Source organism: Alexandromys fortis, unplaced genomic scaffold, assembly GCF_014885135.2.
Source record: "Alexandromys fortis isolate MF-2015 unplaced genomic scaffold, M_Fortis_MF-2015_v1.1 scaffold_149, whole genome shotgun sequence".
In the NCBI taxonomy this organism is placed as follows: Eukaryota; Metazoa; Chordata; class Mammalia; order Rodentia; family Cricetidae; genus Alexandromys; species Alexandromys fortis.
In genome coordinates this window covers 617,921-641,297 of record NW_026068025.1, presented here as the reverse complement: position 1 = coordinate 641,297, position 23,377 = coordinate 617,921, and the positions used below count along the sequence as shown (strand labels likewise).

The 23,377-nt window shown below is 47.3% G+C and overlaps 1 protein-coding gene across 5 annotated transcripts in view; it reads left to right on the top strand.

Moving 5' to 3' along the window:
• Snap47 (synaptosome associated protein 47) overlaps nt 1–23,377 on the top strand; it is a 48,195-nt gene that overhangs the window by 12,088 nt on the left and 12,730 nt on the right. For 4 of the 5 annotated variants that reach the window (XM_050163678.1, XM_050163676.1, XM_050163679.1 and 1 more), the window contains 3 exons: nt 5,522–6,064; nt 13,792–14,279; nt 21,014–21,138. In XM_050163678.1, the coding sequence (XP_050019635.1) occupies nt 5,568–6,064; nt 13,792–14,279; nt 21,014–21,138 (1,110 nt within the window). In that variant the 5' untranslated portion in view covers nt 5,522–5,567. Of the gene's footprint in view, nt 1–1,190; nt 1,290–5,521; nt 6,065–13,791; nt 14,280–21,013; nt 21,139–23,377 lie in introns of those variants that run through there. The other variant, XM_050163680.1, reaches the window with a different exon arrangement.

Here is a 23,377-nt window from a genome sequence, read left to right as displayed (position 1 = left end):
ATCTTTTGTTATGGGTCTGTTTTAGGTTGTTGGTTTCTTTTTGGTTTAACATTGGTAGTTTGATTGACTCATGAAATCCATTCTTTTTTTGATTTTCCAATTTATTGAAATGTAAGTTTTTAAAATTTCCTTAATAGCTTAATGTTTTGGTGTCTGTTGTAATGCTTTCCTTTTCATGTCTGGTTTTATTAATTGGATCATCTTTATTTTTCTTTTGCAAGGGTCTATCAATCTTGTTTATCTTCTTAAAGAACCAGCTCTTAGGGGGCTGGAGTGGTGGCTCAGAAGTTAAGAGCACTGACTGCTCTTCCAGAGGTCCTGAGTTCAATTCCCAGCAACCACATGGTGCCTCACAACCTTCTATAATGAGATCTGGTGCCATCTACTGGCCTATAGAACATAAGTAGGCAGAATACTGTATACATAATAAATAAATCTTAAAAAAAAAAGAACCAGCTCTTAGATTCATTGATTATTTGTATTGTTTTCTTTGTTTATATTTTATTGATTTCTGTTTTGATTTTTATTATTTCTTGCCATCTACTGGGTTTGGATTTGGTTTGTTCTTGTTTTTCCAAATTCTTATTTTTAGGTGTTCTTTTTTTAAAATTATTTTTATTTGATGTGTGTGAGTTTTGCCTGAGTGTATGTCCATGTACCGTGTGAGTACCTGGTATCCACAGAGGCCAGAATTGCATCATCAAATTACTTATTTGTGCTCTTTCTGATTTTTTAAAATGATTTTTCTTTATTTTTTCTTTTATTTTTAAAATTTTATGTGCTTTGGTATTTTGCCTGTATCTATGTCTGTGTGAGGGTATCAGATCCCCTGGAACTGGAGTTACAGACAGTTGTGAGCTGCCATATGGGTGCTGGGAATTGAACCGGGGTCCTCTGGAAGAACAACCAGTGTTTTTAAATGCTGAGCCATCTCTCCAACCCTCTTTCTGGTTTTTTAATGTAGGAACTTATGCCTTTACTGTGTCCCAGGGGTTTTATTGTCTGGTGTTTTCATTTTCCTTTAGTTTGAAGAATATTTTGATTTTTTTTCTTCATTTCTTTGACTCATTCCGAATGAGCTGTTTAATCTCCATGAGTTTATACACATACTAGAGTTTTGTTTGCTGTTGATTTTGTTGCATAATGGTCAGATAGCATGCATAACTATTTCAATTTTTCTGTGTTTGTGAAAATTTGTTTTATGTTCCAGCCTGTGACCTGGTTTGCAGAGGCATTCCGTGTGCTGCTCAGTAGAATTGAATATTCTCTGGTACTTCGGTAAATGTTCTGTAAGTGCTTGTTAGGACTGTTTGATGTAAGATGTCATTAAATCTGAGGTTTCTCTGCTAATTTTTTTCCCCCAGAGGACTATCTATTAGAGAAAGTAAGATGTTGAAGTCGCCTTCTGTTATTCAGTTTTTGTTAATCTGTGTCTTTAGTTCCATTTGCATGGTTTTTATGAAATTGAATGTGTCAGAGTTTAGTGTACATAGGTTAGTATTGTAATATTTCTTGATTAATTGATGTCTTGGTTAGAATAAAGTACCCTTCTTTGTCTCTTTTGATTAGCTTTAGTTTGAAGTCTAGTTTTTCAGATAGCAGAATGGCAGGCAATGCCTCCTTGCTCACTGGGCCTATTTTCTTGGAATACTTCGCTTTATATTTCATATTTCACTTTAACGTGCTGCCAGTCTTTAACGCTAAGATGGGTTTCTTAAGCCAACAGGGTTTCTTTGTAGCTTTGTAGCCTATCCTGGAACTAGCTCTTGTAGACCAGGCTGGCCTCGAACTCACGGAGATCCACCTGCGTCTGCCTCCCAAGTGCTGGAATTAAAGGTGATTTTGTTTCTTAATCCATGCTCCCTTGGTTGTGGGGCAGAGGCTTGCTGTGGGNTGGAGAATTGACACTTTTTTAAAGTAATTTAATTTTTTTAGATATAATTTATTTATTTATTTATTATGTATACAATATTCTGTCTATGTGTATGCCTGCAGGCCAGAAGAGGGCACCAGACTCCATTACAGATGGTTGTGAGCCACCATGTGGTTGCTGGGAATTGAACTCAGGACCTTTGGAAGAGCAGGCAATGCTCTTAACCTCTGAGCCATCTCTCCAGCCCTAGATATATTTATTTTATATGTGTATTTTCCTTGAATGTATGTCTGTACACCACATGCATGCCCGTGCCCACAGAAGAGAATATTCATACCCTGACCAGAACTATGGCTGATTATGAGCTGCCATGTGGGGGCTGGTAACAGAACCCAAGGTCTCTGCAAGACCAGCCAGTGCTCTTAGCAGCTGAGGCATCTTTCCAGCCCTCCCCTCCCCCATTTTGTTTTGTTTGTTGAGGTAGGGTCTTGCTATGTATCCCAGACTGTCGCTGTGACCTCCAGCTCACAGTCTTTCTCCCTTAGCCCCCCTGTGCACACTGTACTCATCCTGCTCCCCTGATGCAGTTTAACAGGCTTGGTCTGCTGGTGGCAAATCCTTTCTGTTTCTGCTTTTCTAGGAGAGTTCATTGGTCCATTTCTGTAGAGTAATTGAGAATTCTGTCTTCATCTTGCACTTTTGATGTTTTGACCTAATATTCCTTGGAGAAGCTTTTTTTTTGGCTCTTTGAGCTTCTTGGATCTGGATGTCCATGTCTCATTGAAGGCTTCGGGGGCGTAGCTCAGTGGTAGATTATTTGCTGTATGAACAGAACCCTGTGTTCATTCCTCAGCACCACAGACAGGCAGGGAAGCAAGGTGTGGCCTTGGAGGGTTTGTCTCCTGGGGATGGATGGATTTGGAGGTTTCAAAAGCCTGTACCAGGCCCAGTCTCTCTGCTGTCTGTGGATCAGGATGTGAAGCTCTCAGCTGTTCTCCAGTGCCGTGATAATGAAGTAAGCCTCAGAAACCGAGCACGCCCCCAGTTAGGTGCTTTCTTTTGTGAGTTGCCTTGGTCATAGTGTCTCTTCATGGCAATAGAACAATGAATAAGACAGAAATCTTTAGGAGTTTCGGCTGTTACTTTAACAAAGAGATTTTTAGTGTTTTCCCCCTGGAATTCATGTAGTGCAACTGTCTGTTTCCTTAAGGATTTCCCATGTGTCTCAGAGTACGGAGTACCTGCTGAGGCCAGAGCTGTTTAGATCTCCTGAAGTTGAGTTACGGATGGTTGTGAGCTCAGAACTCTGGTCCTCCGACATGGATGCTAGGAACTAAACTCTGGTTCCCTGGAAGAACAGTTAAGTGAGGGCTTTTTTTTTTTTTTTTTTTTTGTTTTTGAGACAGGGTTTCTCTGTAGCTTTGGTGTCTGTCCCGGAACTAGCTCTTGTACACCAGGCTGGCCTCGAACTCCCAGAGATCCGCCTGCCTCTGCCTTCCGAGTGCTGGGAATAAAGGCGTGCATCACCACCGCCCGGCTTTTTTTTTTTTTTTTAAGACAGGGTTTCCCTCTGAAGGTCTGACTACCCTGGAACTCACTATGTAGTCCTGGCTGGTCTCAAACCAGATTTGCATGTCTCTGCCTCTGCTTCCCACATACTGGGATTTATGGCATGTGCCACTATCTGGCCTAGCAAGTGTTCTTAGCTCCTGAGCCATCTCTCCAGACTCTAAGTCTGATGAATTATTTCAAAAGACTTGCGCTCAGCTCAGAAATTCTCCTAGTTTATTACTGAAGCTATTGAGAATTATTTTTCAGGCAACCCACGGATTTCCTTTGACGTGATCTCCACTTCCCGAGAATTCCTGTGTCCTTTACAGGTGTCGTGCATCCTTGATTTTTAAAATTTCTCCATTGATGTCTCCACATCTGGCATAATAGTTGCCCTTTCCAGTTTTGTGTAGTAGCTTTCATAGGACAAAGCCTTTAGATAGGGTTTAGGGTGCCCGTGTTTGGGCCTTGCTTATAGGTGAAGGTGGAAGTGTGGCCTGTGTAGTTTCTCGATGTAGTCAGTGTCACCAGAGCTCTGTAGTCCTTCATCGTCCAAGCTGCAGCAGTGTGTGAGAGATTTGCAGTGGACATGGGATTCTAAATGTGTGTTTTCTTACGTCCTGCATACTTGTGTGCCTGTGACCCTGGTGCCTATGATGTGGCAGTTGAAGTTCTGATGCGACAGAATGTGGAGGGTGCTGTCACTAGGTCTTGTGGGGCAAGTGTAGGTGATGGCAAGATTGTGGCACTGGTAGGTATGGTCTTGGAGCCGACGACATTGGTAAGATCTTCTCTAGGTCCCACTGGGCAGCATGGATGACTACTGACCACATTCCCGGCATTGTAGGCCATACAGGGACTCTGCTCCAGGCCTCGGCATGCAAGCCCCTGTGATGGTGCACTTTTGATATCAGCAGTTATGATCTCAAAGATATAACATATGGGAGAGGCTTCTAATTCCTATGAGGTGAATGCAGGTAAGGCTAGGGTTGTGGTGTTGGAGCTACAGGATACCAAGAAGTCTGTGCTCTACCCTGGGAGAGCAGGCTCAGTGCTTTTGGTAACTCCTGGCCCCTAAAACAGAATAATATCTAGCAGTGGCTTTTGTAGCGGCTTGTGTTCTGAGGACTAGGGAAGGCCAATCTGAGGTCATTGTTTGGAGCAGAGTGGTCACTGAGAGAAAGAGAGAGATAGAAACAGACAGTGAGAGGCACGGTCAGAGACACAGACACAGAGAAAGACGGCTGGGTGAGGTGGGAAAGCTCTGTTTACCCAGTCAGTACCACAGACTACAGTGTGGATCCTCCTTTCTTGACTAATAATTGGTATCTGTACAAAGAGGATTGGGCAATATATTCTTATCAGGGTCGGTCATCCATGACTTATGACTGCCTTGATGAATATAATTATAAATATGAAATTGCAAACAGTGCCAGGTGTGATGGCATAATGCCAGTACTTCTAGTATGGCCAAGTAAGACACAGGGAACTCGAGACCACCCTGGGCTACATAGCAAGTTCAAAGCTTGTCTGAGCTACATGTGAGACCCTGTTTCAGAGAAACCAAGGGCTGTGGATCTAGCTCAGCAGTAGACCACTTTCCCAGATGCACCTGGTGTGACCCTGATTACTGGGGGAAAACAGAAGTAGAAGAAAATGAAACTAGCACACATGTCACTGCTTGTGTGCACACAACACTATAAATGCATTCATGTACACATGACTGTATAGGTAGCTCTGAGAGGGCTGGCCAGGAGGGGGACAGACGTCTATAAAACTTGAAAGAGGATCCTTAGGAGGACCTTGTGCAGATATATAGTGGTAGGGACATTACAATCACAAGGTCGTATGCATGGCCTTGTCTATAGTACTTGCTCTCCTTGTGGTTGCCTGGTGGGCACAGGAGTAGAGGTCTCCTGTAGGGGGTGGTGGGGGCGAGCACAGTTCTTGGTTCTGATCTCAGCCGTCTCTGCCCTTTACTTGCAGGGCAGAGACCCAGAGCTGCCTTGAGGCTGTACCAACTCCTACTAACTATAATCTAAAGGAAATTGAAATATTTCAGCCTCACCTGCGCACTGATTGTTTCTTTTCCCATAGGGGCAGCTACTACAGTCTTGCGTGTAGCACAGCTACCTAGGGACAGATGAGCAGTGATGTGCGCGTCCACTCCTGGCCTTGCTCCTACTACCTGAACCTTGAGAAGCAATGGGTTCCTGGGAAGCTGACTCTGACACCTCGGTCACTGAAGTTCAGTGCGGACAGAACTGAAGAGGTCCTTGTGGGCCTGCCTCTCTCCAGTATCACTGAGATCAGGAAGGAGTCTTCTCTCTTTATCTTCAGTGCCATCACAGTCCTGGAGAAGGGCCAGGCCAAACACTGGTTCAGTTCACTGCGGCCCAGTCGCAATGTTGTCTTCAACATCATCGAGCACTTCTGGAGGGAGCTGCTACTGTCCCAGCCAGGCACTGCTGCCAGGACAGCCTCCCCCATGACCAGGGGGCAGGAGCTGTTGGGACTGATGGCTAGTTCCCAGAGACGCATGGAAGACACATCAAAGGTCCTTCATCACCAGGGCGAGCAGCTGGACAGCGTCATGAGGGGCCTGGAGAAGATGGAGTCAGATCTAGATGTGGCTGACAGGTGGGCAAACCCCAAGGTCTGCTCTGCTTCTAGAAAGGCGGTTTCCTCTCAGCAGTCTCATGGGTAGGACATTTCCAGCCTCCAGAGGAAAGGCCATGTGTGGGACGCATCCCAAAGAGCCACTGCCTGTCACCACCTGCATCCTGTTGGTTTCAGAGAGTAGGGAGGCGAGTGTCCATATTGTGATGGGCTGCATGAGGGAGGTGTCTTGTTCTGTTCGTGTGTGTAGTCCCTGTGTGCTGGTTAGTCAAGTTTCCAGTTCTCAGGTCATGAGTATGATCTGTGAACCCTCCTGGTGGTGAGCTGCTTTGATGGAGACAATAGTTTGGAGGTTTGTTTGTTTTTTATGTACTGTGAAATGCCTTCCTCGAGTTTGTCCTTCAGAATGGGCTTTTTTTTTCTTGTTTTGTTTATATGGTTTCTTTGATAACTTTTTCACATCGCTTTAAAAAATGTGACCCATGTGGAGCACCAGTTTTTGTTGTCCTTTATTGGTTTTCTTGTGTTTCCTCTTCATTTTGCTCTATCCTTTTGTTTTCACTCTGGTTTATACTTGTTGAGTTTTTCTTTTATTTCTGTTAGGTTTCAGTTTCTAAGAATTAGTTTGGTTCTGCACATGGTATTTGGCTCATGCTCCAGCACTGCTCCCAGTCTGTTTTAGCTTAGCATTTCAGTTGTTTTCTTTTGTTTTTGTTTTTGGGGACTGGTTTTTCAGGACAGGGTTTCTCTGTGTAGCCCTGGCTTTCCTGGAACTTGCTTTGTAGACCAGGCTGGCCTTAAACTCACAGAGATCTGCCTACCCCCCTCCCCAGTAGTGAGAAAGATTAAAGACATGCACCACCACTGCTCAGGTGCCTTTTTTTGTTTTATAGTAGCCAATCTCTTCCAGTTTCCTCTTTGTCTGGATGTCTTTGTTTTTTGTCTTTAATCAGAAGCATTTGTCCCAGGGTCCCTGTGTAAGGACACTCTGAACTGAGTTACCAATAAAACCTCATCTCGTGTCCCTGCCTCCCTCCTGCAGTATGAGCCTTGTAGACCTTGCTTGCCTTGGCATAGAGGATCCAGCTCTCTTCTATCCATTCTGCTAGACAGTGTCTCCTCCCAAGTGCCCAGGTTGGGTGTCGAGTCACCATGTCTTCCTCCCAGCCAGCGTGCTCTGTCACTGACCCTGATCCACCCCTGCCTTTAGAGGACCCTGGATTTTAAGCTCCTCCTGCCACTGGTGTGTAGAGAAGTTTCTACAGTCTTTTGGCTGTCTTTTCCCTGTCCTTAGGGAAGTTGTGTTCAGCTTGTAGTTCTTGAACAGCATTCCCTAGCCATTCTTCCGAAGGCCCATCTTTGAGAGCTCCTTTTTAGCACCTCAAGTTCAAACTTGTTTTAAATTTCTGTGCTTATGTTTCAGAAATTAGTTTGAAAACGTACTCTTTCTGGTTTTTGCAACTATAGCCCTCTATCTATAGTTCTGTTTTTGTTTCAGTTACCCCAGAGTCCCTCTGAAAATATTAGGTAGAAAAATGGACCTCTTTGGGAGCCTGTAATGTCAGTGCCACTCTGAGTAGCCTGGTGAGAGCTGAGACATGGTTGCCTGCCTCCGAGATGTGGAGCAGCCCTTTGTCTGGCCTGTCTGTACTGTTCGCTGCTATGTCAGTCACTAGCAGCCTCTTGGGTCATCAGGTTTTTAGTGCTCTGTCCAGAAGTATTTCACTTAACAGTGATCCCAGTGTACCACGGTCGTGGTGCTTGTGACCTGGATACGCCAGGAAGAGGCTGCAGAAAGAGACCAGGAAGAGGGTTGGAGAGGGAGACTCCTCACTCACAATTCCCATTACAATGTAGGGCCTGGGAGCATGCGCTCCTTGTGGATGAAGGACTGTGTCTGTAAAGAGCATGCAGTGCTCCCAAGCCTCTGTGTGGTGGAGTGGCCAGGCTCTTTTGGTGCTTCTTGGGTGTGATGGCCTTTGCTGTAGTCCACTCCTGGTTTAGGGATGTGCTCAGAGAGGGCTTGTGGATGGGCCGAAGACACATCCTCCCCTCTTATCAAGCCAAAGAGATTCTTTTAGTTGGACCACGCCATGGAGGTAGGCCTGTGTCAGGCTTGTCACGGGAGCAGAGGCAGCAGTATCTGCAGACTGTTCAGAGTTGGCAGTTCTGTTCTTGCTGGGCTCTGCTTAGCTGGTCCTCGGGATGAAATGTGATAAAATGGATGTGGAGAGCAAACTCCTATGTGTTCCAGGAATAGAGTTCTCATGATGTCTCCCCTTCTGGTTGACCGTGTCACAGCCTGTCTGCCTCTGTGCACATGGATGCGTACTTTCCGGGAACTCGGATAGTTCAGCATATCTCAGTCTGCCAAGTTAGAGTTCCTGTTGTTTACTTTTGGTTTCTGTTGGGAAATGAGGTTTAATCTGGACACACTGGGTACATCTGAGCTCCTGTCTTCTCCATGAAAACTCAGCAGATGAGTCAGAGAGAAGTGAGGTCCTGCCGGTGCAGGGCCAGTCTCGATAGATGCTGGCTCGGTGCTCTTCTGAGCTCTGTTCAGTGCTCCTCCAGACAGTGCTCCCCATTAAAGAGCCCGCTCCATCACCACTCCAGCACATCCTCCCACCTGCCCTCCTGCTGTTTCCTGCACACTTCCGCCAGTAGCCCCTCAGCTCTCAAGGACACCTCAGCAGAACCAGAGCTTTTGTGCTGTTAGTGTTGGAACAGATGTCTCAGTGTGAGGTCCCAACTGTTGGCTTCTTGTGTTTTCAGCGTGTGCCTGCTTGTCAGTGTCACACAGCCTGTTTCCATGGTAGGCTAGACAGAGGGCACCTTCTATGTCTGAGCGCAGTGCTCTGTGGTCTGGGCATGTTTGGTTCCTTGTCTACCATGGTGCCTGTAATGCTCCCCAGAGAGAGTGGCCTCCAGCCTCAGAACTTACTGGGAGGGAGGGACTTGTGCGTAAAGGAAAAACATGCTGCTGTTCTTTTGTCTTTTGTTTACCACTTGTTGGTTGTGGTTTTATTTAGAGTAGCCAAATCAGGAAGTGGCTCAAGTATCTATCAACAGATGGACAAAGAAAATGTGACACACACACATACGCACGCATGTGCGTGCGCACACACATACACACAGTAGAATATTACTCAGCAATAAAGAAGGATGAAATTGTGTCATTTATAGAGAAATGGAGGGACTGGAGATCAGTGTGCTGCATTAAATAGCAGACTCAGAAAGAAACAGATTGTGTGTTCTCTCATATGCAGAAGACAGATGGGGGCGTGAAAGTAGTAGTTGGACTATCTGGAAGAGGGAGGAGACCCAGTGCGGGGACACGAATGTAACAGTCTACTAGTCACTGGGAACAAACACCTAACTAGGAGCAACCTGTGAGGGTATTTTGACTGGCAGCTTCAGAAAGGGTATATCCCCTTGTCAGGCAGAAGGTATAGAGCAGGAGGCTGTTTGCATTCCCATTCCAGGAGCGGGTCTGAGGACGTAGAAAGGATGGGCAGGACCAGAGCAAGACCCAGCGGGCTGTTTCTGTGGAGAGCTGTGATGAGCACACCCAGTCACAGAGACACAGTGGCGGTGGTCAGCACAGTGGGCTCTGAATGAGAATCCCTGGTCAGAGCAGCAGTGTCCCTCACACATACACGGGGAAGGAAGATATGGTTGATCTATGCAGTGAAATACTGTTCAGCCCTGAAGAATAAAGTCCAGCTATTTGTAGAGTACAAACGACCCTGGGAGTTGTGGTAGTCAGTTAAGTAACTACAGCCCCAAAGGACAAATACTGTGTGTTTTCATTTGTGGAAATCGGAAGCAGTGGGGGCTTGTCCATGTTTGTAGCTCCTGCCTGACACAGTAGGTCCCCAAGCCCACCTTGGCAGTCCTCCAGTTCTATAATACGTAAGTAGAGTAGACACACTCAGGAGTGAACAGAGCCCCGTGTGGGTCCCCGACATGTGTTGGGAGAGCCATCATGGTGATAAAGAGTAACCGAGAACTCCTTCCGTTGAAGAACGTAGAGCCAGCAGCTTAACTGTGAAGGGTTTGCAGAGGGAGAGCCACCACAGACGGCTGTACATTAGCTCCTTTGACCCTTCCTTGGGTTGCACTGGTTTGCAGTTCACAGAACTTGTTTTGGCTGGTTTACCATGAGAATACTTACCAAGGATACAGATGAAGACATATAAGAGGTCAGGTATGTGGAAGTGAAGGGGCTTCCCTGCCCTTCCTGGGCACATCCCCCACAGAACCCTCCACATGTTCAGTTCCTGGGAAGCTCTAAGTGTCTCTGGGGTTTTATCAACACTTCATTACATGGGGTTGATTGGTTGAACCACTGGTCATTGGTGATCCCTTCAGCCTTCAGCCCTCCTTCCTTCTCTGGGGGCTGAGATGAGGTTGAGGGTCCCAAGCCTCTGATGCAGCCCTGGTCTCTCAGTGACCAGCCCCACCTGGTAGCTCTCCAGGGCTGCTGGGAGCAGGGGTTCGTCAGCACGTGGTGACCCGTTACTTCCAGATTCCCAGGAAACAGGATGAGGACCAAAGGTATTCCAGAAAGTCATATGTGAGGAACGTCTGCGAGACTTGGCGCTTCAGGATTCTGCTTACTTTCTGTTTTCATTCTGGGGAAAAAAAAAATGTTGTTCAAGTTTTTGTTTTGTAAGTGCCCTTTATCAGTTTGAGAAAGTTTTCTTTCTGTGACAGAATTCTTGGGACTCGATGCTGTTCTGTTGGGATCACAGCTTCCCGGGTTCACTGTCAGTGAGACGGTTATAACTGACTGATTTTAGTTCCGCTGTCCTCATCTTCCTGGGTGAATACCTCTGGCTTACTTGTGGGTTAGTAATTTTTAATGTCATCGGGTGTGCTTGCTGATTTGACCGTGTTGGGATTCGTATGTCGCATGGGGTCGGTGGGGCAGGCAGCCTGTGAGGCAGAGGGCGGTGCTGCCCTTGCACCGTTCTTTGACGGACTGCAGACAGTCAGTTGTTGGTCCTTGTCTTTGGCAGAGTTCACCAGGGAAGCCACTCAGGCCACAGTGTCCTCTCTGTCCTCTCTGGTGTCATCCTTACAGATTTAGTTTCTTTTTAAAGATATTCATATTTTTTTCCTTGCCTGGGTTTCAGAGGTTGGGCTGTCTAGTGTTGTACGTTTCAGGGAAGTTGTTAGAATAATGTTTATAAGACTTTCACCATTTCCAGTCCTATGTCAGAAATTTATATTTTCTCTATTTCTTTTTAGTTTTTGTTTTTTGAGACAAGGTTCTCTGTGTAACAGCCCTAACTGTCCTGAAACTAACTCTGTATACCAGGCTGGCCTCGAACTCACAGAGATCCACCTGCCTCAGCTTTCCAAATGCTGGGATTAAAGGCTTGCGCCACCACTGCCTGACTTCTACCTCTCTTTTTAAAGACAAGGTCTCACTATGTGGTCCTGGCTAGCCTGGAACTCACTTTGTAAACCAGGCTGGCTTCTAACTCAGAGATCCGCCTGCCTCTGCCTTCAGAATGCTGGCGTTATAATCACAGATCACTCAGATCCGTGTGTATACAGGCACATGTTGCCATAGATTTGTATGGAGGCAGTTTTCTCCTTCCGTCACATGGTTCAGAGGATCAGACTCGGCTCTTTAGGCGTGCTGGCAAGTTCCTTCACCTCCTGAGCTGTTTCCCGACACCAGTTTCTTCCTTTCCTTTTTTTTTAAACCTCTTGCTTCTAATTTCACTGTATTTTTAGTCTTAATTTTAAACCAGTTTGAAGTAGAAGCCTAAATAACTAATTTTAGACCTTTCATTTATTTGTTTGTTTGTTTGTTTATTTTGGATTTTTGAGGCAGTGTTTCTCTGTGTAGCCTTGGCCTTCTTGGAACTCACTCTGTAGATCAAGCTGGCCTTGTATTCAGAGATTAGTCTGCCTCTGCCTCCCAAGTGGTGGGATTAAAGGTGTGGTTACCACCATCAATTGTAAGCCTTTCTAATATACACATACGTGTTGGAAACTCACTTTTCTCAGATGGAGTCATGCTTGCTCCTCGTGTGTATTGTATTTTCATTGTTACTCACTTTAAATGTTTTCTTCTTTTTGTAAGATTTGTTTTTATGTGTAGTGTTTTGCCTCAATCTATGTCTGTGTGTGTGTCACATGCATGCTTGTGCCCTTGGAGGTCAGAAGGTGTCAGATCCCCTGGAACTGGAGTTACAGATAGTTGGAACCCAGGTCCTCTGCAAGAGCAGCAAGTGCTCTTAGCCACTGAGCCTTTGCTCCAGCTCCTTCAGATGTTTTCTGATTTCCTTTTTGCATTTTTAGTGCATGTACTTCAGTGTGCATTAATCTGCAAATATTTCCAGTTTTGTGTTTGTATTTGGACATAGTGGCTTAGCAATTAGCTGCATTCCAGGCCTGAGTGTTCTGTATCCAGCTGAAAGTGTTGTGCGTTCATCAGTTGCTGGGCGATTCTGTGACCAGTCAGGCTGAGCTACCATAACACTGTTCAAAATCCCAAATTCTTATTAATTTTTTGTCATTTTGTCCTCTTAGCCATGGAAATAAATGTAACTGCTGATTGTCTGTTTTGTCAGTAGTTTTGCTCAATGAATTTCACAGTGGTGTTATTTGGTACATAGATGTTTAGTGTTGAGTCTGCCTGTTGGATGGATTCCTTATCATACGGTGCCTCTGGTCACGTCTGTTTGCTGTCAGCATCTGTGTATCATGTGTACATTTCAATTCTTTGTTTTCTGTGGATCTGTTCTTTCATATTTTACAGTGTTTTCATGAACAAGTATAGCTGCCTCTTGTTTCTTTCAAGCTGATAATGCCTTTATCTTGGGCCACTTGCTTTTAGTCTGAGTGCTTACCTTGTTCAGTTTAACTCATTTAATCCCGCCTTATGTTTGCCGTTTGTTCTTTTTGATAGCTGATTTTTCTTTTATTTTTATTTATTTATATTTCATGTGTGAGTGTTCTGGCATGCCAGAAGAAGGCACCATATATCATTATAGATAATTGTGAGCCACCATGTGGTTGCTGGGAATTGAACTCAGGTCCTCTGGAAGAGCAGCCAGTTCTCTTAACCACTGAACTGTCTCTCCAGCCCCCATACTTGCTTTTTCCTGCCTCCATTTGATGCATTGGGTCTATTTCTTGGTGTTGCAGTTATGCTGTGCAGTCTAGTAGACACTAGCTTTACTAAAACTGAATTATATCAGGCTGGGAAGGGCTTTAAACATAGAGCTCTTACCTAGTATGCACAAGGCCCTGAATTTGATTCCCCGGCTCTACAAACCATTAATTGAGTTTCTTAGTTGCCATGGCTGTATATAAAGCGTTGTTTTAGACATTGCAGGCAGAGCGTCTCCATTCTGCGGAAAGCTTTAGCAGACAGCTCTGGAGAGCTTGGTGGGTTGACGAATCCATGAATGGATTCTGAGTCAGAACTCTCAGGTCAAGGCCTAGTGTGGAAAGAACATGAGTCATATGTACGTGTTTGCTGTATCTTTGGTTACCTGGACCCCTCTAGACAGGTGTGCTTACCACCCCAAGCCTCAGGTCCCCACCCTTTGCTCTTTCTGCTTCATGAGTTCTTGTTGGAGAAGGCTGGCTATGAAATGGTAACATACTCTACAAGATTAAAGCAGTCTTCTGGAGAAAAACAAACAAACAAACAAAAAACCAAAGGCCTTACACCTCAAAACTGACTGTCTCTGCTTTCCATGTTTTCTTTGCTCTTTTAGATTGCTGACAGAATTGGAGTCTCCTTCCTGGTGGCCTTTTAGCTCTAAGCTTTGGAAGACGCCGGCAGAAGCCAAACCCAAGGAAGGTGTCTCTGCAGCCGCTTGTGAGCCCTTTGGAAAGGAAGGGGTAGTGATCAGAGTCCCTGCTATTGTTTCTCAGAGAACAGAGTCTCATGCCAAGCCAGGAAAGCTCACTGTCCTGGTCTCTGCTTTGGAAATCCACGACTCCAGTTCATCGCTCCTGCACAGGTTTGAGAGGGAAGATGTGGATGATATCAAGGTTCACTCTCCTTATGAGGTCAGCATACGCCAGCGGTTCATCGGGAAGCCAGACGTGGCTTACCGGCTGATATCTGCCAAGATGCCAGAGGTCATTCCCATTTTAGAAGTGCAGTTCAGCAAGAAGATTGAGCTCCTGGAAGATGCCCTAGTGCTTAGGAGCTGGGCCCAGACTGCCCCTGCAGAGGGTAGCTGCTTCATGCGTGCAGGTGAGTGGCCAGCAGGGCAGTTCGCTTACTGACTTCCAAAATTAGAGTTTCCCTCAGCATGCTGTGGTATGTGTTCAACATGCGCATCTGTCAGCAGCTGTGGGCTCTCGCTCGCAGGCAGTCATGGGCTTGTACAGCCCTTCCAGATGGCCAAGTTGCACCTGTCCTTGACAGATAATTGGGTTTCAGAATAGGACAGTGCCAAAGCTTGGTTCTTGACTGTCTTTCAAAGGCTTACCTCTCGGGGTGGTACTGTTAGGAGACAGTGGGGCCTTTAGAAAGAAGGCCTTCTTGCAGGGCCCTTCGGTTGCTAGAGGCTTGCTCTCTCCTTCCTCCTCTCTCCCTGCATGCTGGTGTTAGTGAGCAGTTCTGTTCCTGTCCTGGTGCACTGCCTCACCACAGGTACTGGGTAGGACCCTCTAAAACCACGAGATAGAGTCAGTCTTTTCTCTTGCTAAGTTGGTTGGGTATTTCTTTGTGGTATAGGAGACTGATTAGTATAAGCAGAGGTATTGTCAACCCATTTTGTGTTGCTTTAAAAAAAAAATAGCAGAAGCTAGGTATTGTATAAAGAAAAGATTAGGCAGCTCACCATTCCGAAAGCTTAAAGCTCAAGATTGGACAGCTCTATCTGGTCTCTGGTGAGGGTCACATGGCAGATATACAATGGGGAGAGCGCTTGGCAAGACGGGATGCTGAGGAGATTCAAGTGTCAGACTTCACCTTCACAACAGCCATCTTTCTCAGAAATGTACTAGGATCCCATAATCCTTTCCAGAGACAGTATCCTTGTGACCTGATGACCTCCCCCTAGGCTCTGCCTCTCAGAAGTGCCACTGCTTTCCAACATCACTTAATACCTAGCGTATGAGCCCTTGGAGACACTTACATCATATCTGAACAGTAGCAAAGGGTTTGGGTAATTCAGCCAAAGGAAGTTTCAAGTCTGGAGCCCTTGCCTCTGCTTAGCCTAACTCAAGAAGTGGCACTCTCAGATGCATTCTGGCTTGACCCACACCACACCTAGCATGTCCCCACTAGCCTACCACTATCCGTTGGCATTGATTTGAGTCTTCCCAGCCACTTCCCAGATGTACATTGTAGGGGTCTGGATCCTTGAGTTCTTGGACACAGGGCTGAGTTTTCAAGTCCAGGTGCTGTGCACTGGGTCAAGTGGGACAGCAGAACTGAGCACCGAGGTCCAGGTTGGGAATAGTACCTTTGGGCATGGGGTCTGTGCACTCACCGTGGTATCCAGTTTCCCTGGATTAGGGTTAGCAAGGTGAGGACCCAAGTGTGTCAGGTGAGATGCTCCAGTGTGAAGCTGCACATCTGTCAGTGTGAGAAAACAAGTGGCCATGCTTAGCCCTTCCAAGAGAGGCTCGCAAGACATGGAGTGTCTGGGGCTGGAGGATGGCACAGTGGTTAAGAGCACTGACTGCTCTTCCAGAGGTCCTGATTCCCAGCAACCACATGTGGCTCACAACCATTTATAATGGGATCTGATGCCCTCTTCTGGCATGTAGACACACATGCAGACAGAGTACTCATACCAAAAGGAAAAGCAAACAAACAAACAAAAGACCCAGAGTGTCCAGTGAGGTACAAGCAGAGAAGCAAGGAGTGGGGTCTGTCCTGGTGGAGGTAGGAGTAAGGAGATGGTGAAAGCCAGCATGGGATATCGTGAGTGGGTGGTAGCTGTCCCAGGGGAAGGATGACTGAGGGAGGAAATGCCATCCTCGAGGTGGGGCTTCAGGTAGGACACATTGTAATGTCTTAGGAAGGTGGCAGCTGTCCCAGTGGAGGGAGGACTGAGGAGGTGTCACTGGCCTACAAGTAAGGTAACCTCCTAAGAAAGTTTTCATGTCACTGGATTGGTGGCTTCTATAACTCATGAAGTAATAGAGGGTCACTGCAAGATAGGCATCCATCCAATGGGTCTTGTTTGGCGGGAGTTCTGCCAACCCCCTAGTGTTAGTAGTCTTGGCTTGTCCACAGCTGCAGTGGTTCGCTGTCTTTAGGAAAGCCATGGGTGTACTTCCTGTTTCCACTCCTGGTCGGAGCAGTCCCCCCGCTGGTGCAGGCCAGCCTCCCTTATTATAGACATTGGCTTCAGAGATGTCTTCGTAGCCATACTCTTAGCTACAGCATGTTGGGATTTGATTGAGTTACTGGGGACCTGTCCTTTGCAAGGGGCACAGGAAAGTGGTCGTCACAGGAGCTCTTGTGTGTGGGGGTGAATGGAACATTAGAAGCATGACGGTCTGTGTTATTTTTTGTATCCTAGGGATTCCTTCTGTGTTTTGAGTGTCCTTGAAGGGAAGTGCTATCCTCACTTCTAGTGGATGGCCGTGCCTCCCAGCTGGCTGGTCTGTGTAGGAAGCTCACATGTACTGAGGTTTAGTAGGGGAGATGGCTTCCAAGTAGGTGGGAACTCAGTGGTTTTCTTGTCCACAGCTTGGTGGGAGGGTTGGCACCTCGCCCACACCTTCATGTGCTGCAGTGCAGCCAGCTTATATCTTACCACTGGGAGGTGGAAACTGGAGGCAGTGCCCACGCCCCAGCCTCTTCTGAAGCTGTGCTGTGTGCATGTGGCCACACAGGGGCAGTCTTGAAGCATGGTGAGCTTCTGCTGCTGGGAATTAAACTTTCCCCGGGAAGCTCCCCAGAGATTGCTGTGGTGAATGCTTCCTGCAGATCACAGAGGCTGCCAGTGTCAAGGGCCCGGGCCTGGAGTGCAGGAAGATTGGCATGTTGTCTTAGGACAGCACAGCTTGATTGCTGTTCCTCTTCGTAGCATCCTTAGAGACGTGAGCCTAGAATACTTGCAGGTTTTCAGGGTCGTTGCCTCTTGTTTGGTGGCACGAGTTTGCAGGTGTCTCCGACTCTGACTTTCAGATCATGGAATAAGTGAATAGTGATGAGGTCATGGAGCGTAAGTCTGCATACGAGACTCACTGCTGCTTCATGTCTGTCTTGTCCACATAGGCTGGGGCGATTTTATACGTTGTCTTCAATGATTCTGTGCATAGATAGGCTCAAAGTGTCCTGGAGTTTGTGGTATGAACTCTGGGTTTTTACAGTTTTGAGTCCTATGTTGCCCCCAGCCTCAAATGTGCTTTGTCATCAGCTCCTAATGTTAGTGTGCCTCTTTGTCATGTCTAGGGAGCACCCATGCCAGGTACCTATCTCTTACCTCCACCTGGTCCCTATTTCCCCAGACATCCAGGGTCCTGTGGTTGTAGGTTCCTGGGCTCCCTTGCTTTGACAGTGCCTTAAAAAGCCTATAGAGGACTCCCTGCTAGAGTACATGATAACCTGTTCCAGACTGTCTTTTAAGGCAGAGCTGGGAATTCCTGGGAGTCCTAGGATACAGGCATTTGTCATAGTCAGGGTTTCTATTGCTGTGATGAAGCACCATGAGCAAAAGCAAGTTGGGGGAAGAGAGGGCTTGTTCTGCTCACACTCCCATGTAACAGCTCATCATCAGAGGCAGTCAGGGCAGGAACCTGGAGGCAGGAGCTGATGCAGAGACCATGGAGAGATGCTGCTTACTGGCTTTTCCTATGGTTTGCTTAGATGCCCTTCTTGTATGACCCGGGAACATCAGCCCAGAGGTAACCCCACCCATAATGGCTAGGCCCTTCCCCTTCACTCAATAAGAAAATGCCCTATAGGCTGCCTACAGATTGATCTTAGGGAGGCATTTCCTCAGTTGGTTTCCTCTTCTCTGGTGACTCTAACTTATGGCAAGTTGACATAAAAACTAGCCATAACAGCGCCCCAGGGTGAGGTCCTCAAGTGTGCAAGTCCTGTGCTGTGTTTGGCTGAGCTCTCACAAGGAGTCCGTGATGATACACATACTGCCTTTTGCGTGATGGGGAATCTCTGGGCCAAGGGCAGGGTTTGTGGGGATACAGATGTGGGTGGCACTGCAATGGTGATCATGGGGTCCAAAGACGGGATTCTCAGGGTTGCACAGTTGTGATCTGGGCTGGCCAGGAGGCTGAGCAGGGAGAATGGCTTGGCCCTTCCTGCCTCAATGTAACTGTGTGCTACATAGTCACTGTGGAAGTATGGGAACACAATATGACCCCCTCTGTTCCTCCTTCCTCAGTCTGTCCTGCCCTGTGGGTGAGTGTGCATTTTGTTTTCTGACCTGTGCACCAGCTTCTCGGGCCCCATACAGCCTGCAGCCCCTGCCAGAGGAGCTGCTTTCCAAGTACAGACGAGGGATGCAAGGCTCTGTAGCCTGGAGAGGGATCTGTCTGGGTCAGGCTTGGTGTCTTTGCTCTGACCTGTGTCCCAGAGGGCCATCTGGGGGCCAGTGTCTGTCCCTTCGCTAACTGACTTAGGACTATCTTAGGCCTCTTTGTCCCTGCAGTCCTCCTCGCTGCAGGAGCCATTTCTGCTGCTTGTATTAAACAGATCGGTAGTGACGAAAGAGATAGGAACCGTCCTGTCCAGAGCCACAGTAATTCTTCTCAGATGTTTCAGAACAGCAGCGGTCAGCCTTGGAGGTGGCAGAGTTCTGCGGCTCCGATGGGTCCCAGCTGACCCCACAGCTCATGGAAAGCATCCCAGACTCCATGTGCCTGCGGGTCATTAGTAGCATCCATTAGGAGAGTCCTGCTTCAGCTTTCTGTTTGGTGAAGCCCTGATTATCGAAGCTATTGAAGTCCAGTCAGTCAGCATCAGCCCTGAGGTTTCAGTCACTGGGGAGTCTTCAGCCAGTCTGGTTGTCTCCTTCAGTCAGAGTCTCCCGTAGCTTGAAGTGTGGTAGCCATGGTCAGCGGCTCTGGGGAAAGGCCTCAGCAGCATGGGAGCACTGAGACTGTGCAGTGTGACGTCACAGTGTACACCGCTAATTACAGACCAGGCGGAGAGGATCACCATGCCCCAGATACACGAGCTGGTTGGCACAAGGCAGAGGGACCCCAAGTGCAGGCAGTGGGCTTCTTTGCCCCCTCACCTACCCGGAAGAGCCCTCTTTGTACTGGGCTCCCACCCCAAGCCTACCTACCACTATCTTCTCAGGCTGATGATTGCTCACACACGTTTTCTGCTCTTCCCAGCCTCAGCCCGGTTAGCTGTGTCCACTCGCTGTAAAGTAGTGGCTGTACCGGCCAAGAACTCCCATGGACAGAGGAGCTCAGCTGTGAGCCCTGGGAAGTGGGTGGGGGAGGCTAGTAGCTACCACCATCCATTATTAGCTCCTGGCAAACACAAGTTTGTAATCAATTTGGGTTGTTGCTGTTTTGTTTTTTGTTTTTATTTATTTTTTTAATGTAGTAGGGGCTATGCCGTGGTGGTGCATGCCTTTAATCCCAGCACTCAGGAGGCAGAGGCAGGCGAATCTCTTGAGTTCGAGGCCAGCCTGGTCTACACAGAGAAACCCTTCCTGCCTTGAAAAAGAAGAAAAAAGAAAAAAAGGAATGTAGTAGGAAATCCACTGTCCCAGTGTTAGGCCCTAACTCTGCTATTTGGTAGATTAGATTTACACACCGTAAAGTGTGCAGTGTGGGTGAGCTGAAAAGGGTGTTCACCTCTTCGCCTACAGTCCTGTGGGCCTGACCTCACCCTGCCTGCCTTCCTCCTGAGGGTGTGGCCACTTCTTTCTGCTCCTGCCTCTCTCAGGCTTGCCTGTCAGACAGTTGGAAGCAACACAGAGGAAGGGAACTCTGTGCTGAGCTGGGAGCCCCTGGTCTCTCTCCTGGGGAAGACAGGCATGTCTCAGTGACTGATCCTTTTGGTTCCTGCCCTCAGCCCACCGAGCGCCCCCGAGCTGTGCCTCCTTTCCTTGTGTGGAGAGAGCTCCAGGCTGCTCTCCCTTGTCTAGCTTAGAGATGTGGAAAAGCCACTGCTTTTCAGGCTGCTTGTCAGACTGTTCTCCCCATTTCCTCCCAGCCTAGTAAATGCTCCTGGCTACTGCCCTGTGCCCCTCTTCTCCGCCCCCATGCCCCCCCTGCCCTGTACCTAGGCGCCCCCTATTGTAGGGAAGAGCAAAGAGCAGACCTCAGTCTCAGACCTTATCTGGGCCAGGAAGCTCTGGGTTTGTGGCTGGAGTTGCTCTCTACATAAAGAACAGGTGCCCATGGCAGCCGCCAGGAGCCACACTGCGTCATGCCAGTTACACTGTTACTGCCAGCCGTCCTATCTCGGGTGCAGAGATTATCCAGCACACAGGTGTGTGTTGATCTATGTGAGCTGCAGAGCTGCCCCATTGAGCTGAGGCCTGCCTGACCACAGGATGGGTGGCTCTGACTCACTAAGACTGGAGTGGGGCAGGCTTGTACATGTAGCTCCACTTGGCTCCAATAGCTGGCCATTTCCTGTGCTTTCTGGAACCGCAGTGTTCTGTGAAATAGCTCAACTGTCCCCACATTTCCTGGTGATGTGTTATATGTACGTTTCACTAGGGTTCAACAGATCTTGTGTTTTATATGCCACATCTTTAAAATTTGTACATGTGAATCAAAGGTCCTTCTCTCAAGAGATAGTTTCTGAATTAGCCCTGGGTGTTTACAGTGTTGCAATCTCACCTTGATGTGAAGCATTCAGCTCAATAGAGGCCCAGCCGCCAAGGTGCATACGTACCCATATGGACACTCAGATGTGCTCCTCAGGCCAAAGCCTGTGGCAGTCTTAAATGCCCCTCTGTGAGCTGCTGAATGCTTGTGTGTGGTTTGCGCCTTCCGACAGTTTTCACCACTGACCTCAGCTTTCCGTTCCAGCTTCCAGACTGATGGGCTGCACTCCGCCCCGAGAGCTGCCCATGGGAGGCCAGGAAGGCGAGCAGCTGCAACTGCAGAGGAACTGGCCACTACTCTCTGAGGGGGAAGCCCAGGAGCTGACACAGGTAGAGGGTCCCTACTGCCTCAGTGGACCAGTTCAGCATCTCTGTCCTTACTGCCTGAGCCTCATACCTCTCTTGCCTGAAGACAGGCCCTTGTTGGATTATGCATGCCTTTAACTAAGACAGTGGTTCTCAATCTGTGGGTCTCAACACCTTTGGGGAGGCTTCATGGGGGTCACCTAAGACCATCGGAAAACACAGATATTCACATTACAATTCATAATAGTAACAAAATTACAGTTATGAAGTAGCAACGAAAATAATGTTATGGTTGTGGGTCACCACAACATGAAGAACTGCATTAAAGGATCGCAGCATTAGGAAGATTGAGAACCACTGCTCTAAAAGGAGCTGCTTGTTCCCAGGCTTTGCTGTGTTTTTGTAGTTGGAGAAAGGACAGGAATGCAGCTGCCGTCCAAACTCTCTAGTTTCATGCCATACAAACTCACAGTGTGCACACTCTCTGCACGTACAATTGCCTCCCATTGTATATGTGTGTATGCATGTGTGTGGACTGTATGTGTATGTACTATATGTGTGCTGTGCCTGTTCTGCATATTATGTGTACTCTGTCTACTTACATATGACTGTGTAGTATGCATGTGCTCTGAGTCCATGTGTTTATGGTATATAGATACTGTATGTTGTGTGCTGTACATGAACACATGTTCTCCTCTAGAACCATGTATGTCCAGTTAAGGGTAAGTTAGCTTGCTCATATCTCTCGTATTCAACATTAGGTTCTGGAAGAAGTTTTCTACTTTTTCTCAGATGGTTGAAAGTTAAATACTCCACACAAATACTTGACATTTACTTCTCTGCGGTGACCCTGGACAGTGTGGTTGCCTCTCCTGATTCTGGAAGAAGCACCCCATCAGCATGTCATTTTCTTTACAGATATTTCAGTCTCTGTCCTTAGAAGATAAGAGAGCTGGTAGGTTGGGATGGGTTTCTCTGAGGAAGACTGAGAAAGACTTTCTAAAAACAAAACAACAAAAAGCAACAGACAGATAAGAGCTGTTAAGAAATCAGGAAGATGAGGATGAGGCAGTAGGATCATGAGTTGTGTGTGTGCATATGTATAAACGTACGTTCATACATGAATACACGCGTGATAGGTAAATGTAATCCTATTGATTTAGAAAATGAAAATGGGGGCTGAAGAGACAGCTTAACAATTAAGAGTATTTGCTTTTTGGGTTTGGTTTCCAGAAACCACATGGTTGCTCACAGCCATCTGGACTGCCTCCTCCTGGTCTCTGTGGGTACTGCTTGCACAGTGGACATGCATACATATAGACAAGAGTCATATACATAAAGTAAAGCTAAATAAATCTTTAAAAAAAAAAAAAACATGATTAAAATGCCGAGTCAGTGTTCACATTGCCCTGGACCTGCCATGAGGCCTGTCTGTTCTAATCAGGACCTGCAGCTGCATTCAAGATGGTAACCGCTCTGCCCCTCATCTGTGGGAGTCGTTGGTAAATACAGGTTCTGTTTGGTGGGGAGCAGGCATCCGTAAGCAGAGCACTGTCTGTCTGAGAGATGAGTGTGAACAGCCATTCAGTAAACCTCAGTTATGTGTCTGCATAGGCACAGACTTCTCTGAGCTCAGCAGCTTCCTCTTTGGGGAGGTGGTGGAAGTCATCTTTTCTATGAGATACTTTAACCATAGACCCCTGTTCCTTTTCTCTTGGTCCAGTGTTTATGTTTAAGCATGACCCAGGCACACTGCCTGTGACCGGCATCTTCTGTAGATCACTAGTCATACTGTCTTCAAGACCTTCTGGGTGTGGTCTTGCTTGTATGAGATTTTGAGAAAGCTGGTATGTCAAGGCCCACATCTCTGAGTTTCCACCGAGGACTCTCCTGAGAGCTTGGGCAAGAATGCATTGGCCTCAGGAGGCTGCATCTGAGGGTGCCTCATGCCAACCTTTATGATAACATCTGAGCCCCACAGTGTGTTAACTGCAATGATGGTCATGTAGTCGAGAGACCCCTCCTGTTTGTGAGCATCACATCTGTCTGCCTTCATCCTGAAGTTAAGGGTCAGACGGAAAGATGTCAGGATGAACATAGCCCAGGCCAGGGATGGAGTAGGACTCCACAGTGCCTGTCTGTGGCAGTACCTAGAGGTCCTGAAGTGGTCCCTGTTGGCAACATTGGGTATTATGTATAGAGGTCTTAGTGTTGGAACACTGAGATCAGTGGTGCTGCAAGGGGGTCTATGATGCCAGACTGG